Source organism: Notothenia coriiceps, unplaced genomic scaffold, assembly GCF_000735185.1.
Source record: "Notothenia coriiceps isolate Sejong01 unplaced genomic scaffold, NC01 NC01_scaffold00037594, whole genome shotgun sequence".
Classification (NCBI taxonomy): Eukaryota; Metazoa; Chordata; class Actinopteri; order Perciformes; family Nototheniidae; genus Notothenia; species Notothenia coriiceps.
Genome location: NW_011370295.1, coordinates 319660 through 329129, shown reverse-complemented (window position 1 = coordinate 329129; position 9470 = coordinate 319660). Strand labels below are relative to the sequence as shown.

The following is a 9470-nucleotide window of genomic DNA, read 5'->3' as shown; positions in this document are numbered from 1 at the left end:
ACTATACAGAGATGCTGTATGAGTTTGGAACATTGAACAATATAAATCTATTCTAGTAGACCTCAACAATGGAATTATGATCAGTAGAAATGGCAATGGGACCTTTAAAAGTGTAATACTCCAACTGATGCCTGTGCAATCTTTTGTCTATTGAAAGCTTCAAATGTCATCTCTGATGTTTTTTGTCTTCTTTGCTTCTTATGAACTCAAAGAAGTCCACAGAGCAGATGAAGAAGGTGCCGACCATCGTTCTCTCCGTGTCCTACAAAGGAGTGAAGTTCATCGACGCCACAAATAAGGTAACACTTCCTTCCTGCGCCGCCTCCTGTAAATAACACGTGAAAGGTCAGGCTTTCCGGCACGAGCATGACTGACATTCAGAGGTGTCAGAAAGCACTGCAGGCCTGAGGTCTGTTCTGCTGCAGCCTGACTGACATATATGGTGTAAAACATCTATAAGCTGTAAAAGAGGGCAAAACACAACAGGCAATAATCAGTTTGGAATGGACGAGCAGGAAATCAATCAGAACCTACTCACTTCTTAAATCCTTTATGAAATTATTAGAAACAGGGGTGATATGGCACTTTATAAATTACAATGGACTTTGCTAGATCAACTCTCAAGGTAAGTAATTCCACTGTTCATCATCACCTCTTTTTTCTATCCATAGTTACATTTGATCGTTTTTCAGCATCAGCGCTAGTTCCTGTCAAAAGAGAAATGAAAGTTAGTAAACCGGTTTCTCAGTAAAAAACTACATTTCCATACTGTTTACTTTAACCAAAAAGCAATGTGTTCAAATTAACAAATTTCATTAAAGTGTTTTTGTGCCCCTCGTAAGCCTGTGGAAGTGAAATACCATCGGGATGATGATTTACAATCAGCCTTATTGAATAACAACACAGCAAAGTACATACAAAATAAGAGTAACAAGTCTTTCTGAACAGTCATGTGATTACCAACATTGGTCAGCATGTCTAACTTTAAACACTAAAACAGTTTCTAATATGTGAGTGTGTAATGAGTGTGGGTTGTTCTCTTAGTTTTAGTATTATGTGAAAGCAGTTTACGGCATTTAGACCTGGCTAATCATTTCACTCTTAAGGAGTCAATTATTCCTATCATTTAGTGATTCCCTGCACAAGTCTAACCCCCCCCCCAGGTGGGTAATAACGGCACAGTGAGGAACAGATTTAAGATATTATAAGGAGCTTGTATTTATTTAAGCCTCAGCTTTCCAAAATCACAGACCCAGCAGAAAATGAGTCCAATTTGCATATAATCAGTACATTTTACTCCTAGTACTCAGGCAACAGAGCACAGACTAGAGTAGGTTGGTTATAATACAAAAGGAACAGTGGCATTACCTGGAATCACCTCTCTGGGTCATTTTGTTAGAAGTAAATCTTCCATATTCATTCTCCTTATCTGATCTGCTGTCCCTGTGTAAACAAACGTAAACAACCAATAGGCTGGTCTTTTTAAAGGTAAATATAATACGATCAGGTATGACAAAGAACTTGTGTTTTTCTTGCTTTGATGTTGTTTGATTTACAGCACTGAGAATTAACGCAGCACAAAGACAGCAGTGTGACATTACCAGAGGGCAAATTCAAACTCAACGTCTCCAGAAAACAGTCAAACCAACATGTAGCTACAGTTATTTTGGTTTTGGGATGTGTGAAATGGGATCTGTTTTTCCATGAAGTGGCTCACAGGAGATAATAAAAACCTTTCCCGGCCCCTCCTTCCTTTCCTGCAGAACATCATCGCAGAACATGAGATCCGTAACATCTCGTGTGCGGCTCAGGATCCAGAGGACCTGTCTACATTTGCCTACATCACCAAAGACCTCAAGTCCAGTCACCACTACTGCCACGTCTTCACTGCTTTTGATGTGGTTAGTACTGACACTGTCAAGAATCACATGCACGGTGCCTGCACATCACACTGCGTTCTCACACTGTGCTTTTGTCTTTATCGTCTGGTCAGAACTTGGCGTATGAGATCATCCTGACCCTGGGCCAGGCCTTCGAGGTGGCCTACCAGCTGGCCCTGCAGGCGAGGAAGAGCGGCCACGGCTCCTCCACGCTGCCCGAGAGCTTCGATACCAAGCCCAGTAAACCTGTCCCCAAACCTCGAATCAACATCCGCAAATCTGTAAGCACCGCCGTCGCACAGCCGCACTGTGTGAAGGGAGAATCCATCCTAAACACCTGCAACATTGTAGTGGTTGAGATTTGAAACTAGATGTTGTGCCTTTTTTTAAGTTCCCAGCAGAGAACTTGGTAACATTTCTATGAACTGGATCCTCTATATCTTAAAGCTGTTATATAATTAACTTTAAGATCTACTTGATTGTTTATGAAAGAAGAATTGTGTTATAGGATGGATTTCCACTTCTAATAACACCTTAACCCTGCCTTCAATCAAATCTAACCATCATCCCATCAACTCTGTCCCTTTACACTGCAATCTGTCCATAACTCTCCCCCTGTACTCTGATTGGTTCATGTCTCTCATCCCCGCTCACCGCCGTGTGTTTGGTTGGATTATCCTGGACTGCTTGTGTTTTGTTTGTGAGTGTCTGCCCAGCAGACACTGTGGCAGAGGTTTAGGTGGATATTTGATCTGTTAAGCGTCCGCTCGGTCTCCTCGTCCCTGCAGTCTCTTCCACACGGCGCTGATTGATGAGGCCAGTTTTCATAGAGCTCTGGGGAGGCTTGCTTGGCTCGCCTCGCTGTGTGTGTGTGTGTGTGTGTGTGTGTGTGTGTGTGTGTGTGTGTGTGTGTGTGTGTGTGTGTGTGTGTGTGTGTGTGTGTGTGTGTGTGTGTGTGTGTGTGTGTGTGTGTGTGTGTGTGAAGATAAAGGATCCTCATGTGGAAGACTCCCGCATACTGCAGCCTTGCATGGAGGATTAAATATTGACATTTCAGTCCATCAGAATCTCATAAAAAAAGCTGGGGTCTCTGATAGTGTGTTTTATGTTATCTCATTGGCAGTCCTGCAAAGCTGCAATACACATTTCCCAGTTCAGTTTGATTTAAAAAAGGTGACTGTGGGCTGAGGTCATTAATCTATATTTTGGCATTAACTTCCTTGTTTTTAGAAAAAAACTGTTTGGTATTTCTTTATTTAACAACAAAAAGAGGACCCATGTACAAGAACCTAGCTATCTCACGGTTTGAGTGGTACAAAAATGCACAGGGTTCCTTTAACGGTGATTTAATCTCCGCCCTAGCTTTATGATACTTGTGTTCCTCATCATCATTCCTCTGTGTGTGCAAACGTGTTTGGCCTTTCTTCATGCCTCCACCAACCGCAGCGTCACAAAGTCTATCTGAAAACCTGTCAACCTCCCATTAACCCCGACACAGCATTAAAATAGCCCGCTAACACACTTCCACAGCAGCAGACACGCATCAGCTGGCACAGCAGCACATGTGTGTCTAAAGCGCCCGTATAGAGTTACGGTGACTGCTATATCAGTGTGCTGCAGACCAAACGTAAGTACTTACATACTGTGAGTCATGGAAGAGATGGTGATGGAGCTTCGGAGGCTTGGTCTCACTTTCTAAAGTTAGAGTGAGACGCTGAGGAAAGACAAGAGGAGGAGAAAAGATTAAAAAAAGACATGTGTGTGTTTGCGGTCCTCCTGTGATTTGTTGCAGAGCTTGTGTGTGGTCTTGTGCTTACAGAGATGATAAACAATGGCATGTATGCACACAACCTGCTGAGTCGGCAACCGTTACATTAACCATTAATTTCATTTTCTTTCTCTGTATGTGGTGTGTAGTTAATGGCTTGTGGTGTGCAGCAGAGATGCTGCAGGATTCACTTAATATTCCTGCCACCTGCGAGCTATAATCTCCATCCTGCCCCCCTCCCCCCCCCCCGTCCCCCCCAGTGTGCTATAAAATACCGTGTCTATGTTTTTCTGCCCACAAGTATCTGTTTCTCCACACCCTCCCTTTTCATTTGTCGTTGTTAGTTGTCTGAGCGTATCCGGTTGTAGATCTCCCACAACATCCACTTAACTTGCCCTCATGAGTGTGACCGCGTCTGATGTCACTATTGTCTGTGATCAGCATTGGCATGTTACTGTAATCGGAGTGTAGCTTCAAAACGAGACTGAAATACACAACCCTAACCCTGTATGAGTGAGATTTGAAATATTAAGTATCCCAGTGAAGTGAAAATAGCTTGTTTCCATGCAGACAGTTCATTTTGTTAGTGGTCTTGGAATCATACATTACACTTCCTGAAAATGAAATCCAACCACAAGCTATCTCGCCTCATCTGCAGAATTGTTCATGACTTTGGAGAAAAACTTTTTGAATATGCGCCTGGCTTGTGTATATGTTTTTGCCGAGTGATGTTTTATTCGTCTTGCTGGGAGTGTTTTTGTCCTGCAGGAGTTGCTTTTTTAGTGTGGCCTAGTCTGCTCCTGCTTTAGTTTTACTGTATTGCAGTAATGCTCCTGTCCCACGCTGTTGCCAGGACGATGACTTTGCTGCCATGTTGTTGCCATGGTTTTGGAGTGTTGTTGCCATGCAGATGCCCTGTGCCTTTGCCGTGCTGCTTTGTTGTTTTTCGGTGTTGGTGTTGCTGAGCAGGCCCACTTTGACTTGTATATGACCTCTGCCCCTGTAGGTCATCATGTCCCCCGTCAGCCGCTGGTCACTGGGTCACATTTACACCCCTCACCGGCCTCCTCTCCACCCTCCTCTTCCTCCCCCTCGACTCTTCCATCTTCCTCACAAAGCTCAGTCACAGGTCCTCCACGCTTTTCCTTCTCTTATTCTTTATTCCCACATGATTTTTTTTTTAAGTCAAGGAGAAAGCGCCTTCTGTAAGTGCTTCCATTTTCTTCTATCGCTTTGAGTCGACTCACTCGGCATCCTTGTGTGGTCTGTTTGCATTGCGTGTTGTCCGTCGCATTATTTATTTACTACCTCCCCCTCTTTATCAGCAGCAGAACTCGAATAGGGCCTCAGTCAGTTTCTATATTCCCCAAGCACCAAGTCAACCCCTTCATGGGAAAACACTGCCTTCCTAAAGATGGTCAATGTTTAAATAAGTGTTTAAAACGATATTTATTAACAGACTCCATTAAATGGGCTGGGAATGAGCTGTTTTAATATGAGTGTTTTTCCTAGTGATCTGCTGATGTTGCTTGCTCATCCACATCTCCTTGCACACAAGGCAGTTTCCTTTTTAAAGGGTCATTTGAAGAAGACTGCAGTACCAGAGCGTACAGTGTGTTAAGAAATGAGTCAAAGGAGCTAAGTGCAGTAGACTCCAATTAAAATATGGCTTGTTTTTGCATCAGCTTGATAATTGAAGTTGATGTCCTTTGAAGGTTTGCAGAGTCAAATCCCAAAGTGTGATTTCCCTGCTGCATTCCTACCAGTACTTACATTCCAACCCTCAGCAGAAAACCCAGGGCGGTTGATGAATTTGAGACTAATCCTGGCGATGCTATGAACGATTCTACACTAAGCGCGGTGGTGTTGAGTTGCAGTGAGATCAAAGGTGTGTTTGTTCCTTAATCCTGTAACCCCAATAACCAGATGGGGTCTTTCTGTGGTTGTCCGAGTCTCTGTGAGTGAGGGAGAGAATAGCAACTCGATCAATACTATAGTTAGTGCCCGTTTTGTATCCGTAGCAGTGTGTTGAGACAAGATAAGAGACACATGGCTCTGTTAGTGCTATGCAGAACTCTGAGATTAACCCTGTTTGCTCCAGAAGTAGATCTTTAATGCTCATTTATAACATATCAACGTTATATACATTAAATATATTGCTTAAAGACACATTTAGTCTTCCTCTATCAAAAGTGCAGCTCTCACATACGAGTCTGCCCTCTCCCCAAATCAGCTGAAGACGTACAAAAAGTTTGGAGGAAAAACACCCTCAGTAACAAAACCTAGCCTGGACGCTTGATTGGTTGCTGAGGGTTATTTTTGAAAGCAATGTACATTGTTTGGTTGGTTTCCTAGCGCTGAAGCCACAATAGCTTCACTGTGGCAGCGGCAGGCAACTGCTAGGATGTACGTAAAGCACATGGTAATTCAATTATTATTATTAAGAATTTCTCTTTTGAGACTGTGAGCTTTCTGTCTATGATCTTTGTTCTGCTTTCTCATTTGTAATCTGTATCTCAGCTCCCTCTCACATTTCAGTGTTTTTCCTCCATTACATAACTTTGTAAGCAGCACATCCTCCATTTCATCCCTTCTGTCGTTCCCAATCTGAATTCGGTGACAATTAGCATTAAATTGTCTCATTATATGGTCTCTTCAGTGTGCAAAATCTGAAACAGTAACAGCTGTTTGCATTGAAAATGTGTCCGTATCCAAACAGTAATGTGGAGTATTTAGAATATGCAGGTTGTTGCAAATACTATGGCACTTTTTCCAACTTCTCTCCTTTTCCTTCTCTGTGTGCATCAGATGGAGCAGCCGTCCATGGACCAGAAGGGCCACGCCAACGTGCCGTGGATTGTGGAGCCGGGTCAGGAGGCCAAGAGAGGAGTCAACACCAAGTACGAGACCACTATTTTCTAACATACACCCGCCTTGTCCACTCCTGTGTGTGTGTGCCTTTCAGAGGTTGCCCTGTACTGGGGCCCCGCCCCGGAGTTGGGCACGAGCGACGCACGCCGCCGCGTCACCTCACCGGCTGAAACATTTAAAAACGAAACATCCTGCCCCGCCCCCGTTAGCCAAGCCTGTCCACTGCATGATGACGTTTGGCGCTGCGCTGTCTCTTCTTCTTTCTTTTGTTTCTGCTCTCCCCCTCTGTGGCCCCAGCCTCTTCCTCCTGCCTGCAGGGCTGGCGCATGACCCTTGAACCCAGGGCTGTGGTGCACTTCTCTGTCTCCACCTGTAGGGTGAATGGTCAGTTCAGTTTTTCCACTTCTTGTTTGTGAATCAGTCAGCGTCCAACCAGTGGGTTGTTCTGCTTTCAGCTTCTTGTTTTTCTTACTTCCTGTTGATGGGTGCAACCGTTTGGCTTCGTCTCTCCACTTTTTTCTCTTTTGACTGCCTCCATCCCTCGCTTTTCTCTGCATTTCAGCCCCTTTGTCCAACTGCCCCTGACAACTTGAATGAGATTTGTTACCAGAATACTGCTAAGAGCTGTGACAGTGTTGTAGCTGACATGAGGAGGGTTGACACTTTTAAACATTGTTTAATCAAAGAGGAGAGGTGATGTAGCACAGTCTAGCTTTGACTCAAACTGGTTCATCCAGCAGGCTACTAGAATGTATTACAACTTTTTGATTCTTTATATCAGATTATTTTTGAAAATACTAACAACCAACTTTAGACTTCTCTTTTTGCTTTTATAGCACATGTGTGTGTGTTTGTTCAGAATTATTTTAACTATATTTTATGTGGGGGGAGGGGATCTTGTATGTAAAAGGTTTAGCATGAGGCTTGTGAGACGCATGGTGGCCATTTTGGATTTGCTGAGCAGGGGGGCCGGTGGAGAGGCGGGGTGTGAGAGCTTTCTCGATAAGTGATGTCATCTCATTTGCAGGGCAATGCCGGACGCTCATGTCTATTACTGTGGAATGCAAAGAATGTAGCCAGCCCTAAACACGGACCTTGTCACACATACAATGCAAAATGGACTACAAAGGACTACAAACATGGATGCTACTCCACAGTGTTTAAGGTTGACTACAACATTCCTCCACATGATGCTTGACACAGTAAACATAAGACAGACATTTACACACTAACAGACGACGGTCTGCTCTGAATGTACACTTATTTGAAAGCCGCCTCAACTTTCTTCAGCGGGATGTTTAATGCGCTCGCCTTTGAGGCGTGACCTGTGAACTTTTTGGCGGTCACAGCGTCTCCATGGAAACTAAGTATGTTTACAGGGCAACTGTTGCTAACAGACAATGGACTCGTTAAAGGCACCACTGGGCATGTGTCAGTGTAAGAATGGGCATGGGTTTGAGGACGTCTGGCTGGCTCTTTTGGTCTTTTTATTTTCTTTAAAGTCAGAAAATAATACAGAGATATATGCACAATTGTGTAAATGTGATTGGACTAGCTGCAACACGCTAGAGATGCAACAGGTTTGTCCTATAACGGATATTTAACCTATGTGAACAAAACAGCATCTAGCGTTTAAAAAAAAAAAAAAGTATTCTATTTGTATTGCCCGACATTTTAATGTTTAATATGAGAGTATTATATTACCATGATGATTATGATTATTCTTGTGCAATTCTTGTCTACTGTTGTCTTAATGTTACATTATTTTTCTATGATATGATGAGATGAAACATTGGGCTTGAGAATGATGGCCATCCTTTAAAAATCTGAAACTATATGATCATATTGTACACAGAGAGTGAATGTTGCAGGTGGCTAGCTAACTTGTCAGGTCAACCCTCATTTCTCATGGGGCTCTACTTATCTAGCAGATGTACTATTTTAAACGCAGTATTACTGTTTTATTTGGATGAGACATTATCCAATTATAAGATGTACATAGATATTTTGCCAACTCATTGTTCATACATGTAATGTAAAAGAGAAATGAATAAAGAATGGGCAGTACATGGCACTGGAAACAAGGTACCACAATAAAGGTTGGGAACTAGAATATAAGAAGAGGAGGTAAAGTGTATTTTGAGCGCAAATGGGTTATTTGGTTACATCACTGCTGACCAACTTATGTACATATGCTTGGGCTTCCAGCACACTGATTTTTGTAATTTTGGCCATTATTTATATCCTTGTAAAGCACATGGAATAAAATATGACTTGTAACAACCATAACTCATCCTTGCATAAGGTGTCATAAGTTATTGCTTTCACTACATGAAGGTATTCTACAGTTTCACTTCCATTGTTAAGGTATTTGAGCACATTTAATAACTACAACTACTAACAGATAACTAGTGTAATACTTCTTGTCCTGTTTTTGTTCTTTTGGCCATTATAAAAAAGGTAAATGCAGAAAATCTGGGACCAACATTTAGAGATGCATCAACACTGACAAATATATGTTTCCCCAGATTATTGGCAGTACACAGCCCTAATTAATTTAAATAGTTAAACATTGTTATATGTAGGGAAAAGTTGGATCAGTGCATACTTCTTAATTAGCATTTGAAATCTAGGTACTAATCCTTTATTGAACACACAATCTGGGTTCAACTACAGAAGGTCAAGGTTGGACCAGGATGTTTACAACATGTTTGATTAAAGTGTTTCTGTTAACCTTCAACCTGAGTATGTTTTGAACCTGCCTGATTGCTTGTCTTTTGCATTGTTTCCTTGGAATAGTGTTTTATCTTATTATAAATGGCTGATATTATGTAACTAACTTAATCGAAGCCAGTTCAAATCAAACTAACTTACAGAGAATAGTGATGTGAGTGTCATTTACCTCATGCTGAATGTAGTAGCAGGCTGTGATGGATGACACTTCCCCCCCC

General features: G+C 42.4%; 1 protein-coding gene across 3 annotated transcripts in view; it reads left to right on the top strand.

The window, feature by feature from the left end:
* anks1b (ankyrin repeat and sterile alpha motif domain containing 1B) overlaps positions 1 to 8624 on the top strand; it is a 50529-nt gene extending 41905 nt beyond the window's left edge. For 2 of the 3 annotated variants that reach the window (XM_010797240.1, XM_010797243.1), the window contains 5 exons: positions 213 to 299; positions 1764 to 1901; positions 1994 to 2161; positions 6457 to 6548; positions 7547 to 8624. In XM_010797240.1, the coding sequence (XP_010795542.1) occupies positions 213 to 299; positions 1764 to 1901; positions 1994 to 2161; positions 6457 to 6548; positions 7547 to 7595 (534 nt within the window). In that variant the 3' untranslated portion in view covers positions 7596 to 8624. Of the gene's footprint in view, positions 1 to 212; positions 300 to 1763; positions 1902 to 1993; positions 2162 to 6456 lie in introns of all 3 variants that reach the window. The other variant, XM_010797242.1, reaches the window with a different exon arrangement.
* Positions 8625 to 9470: the final 846 nt, after the last annotated feature.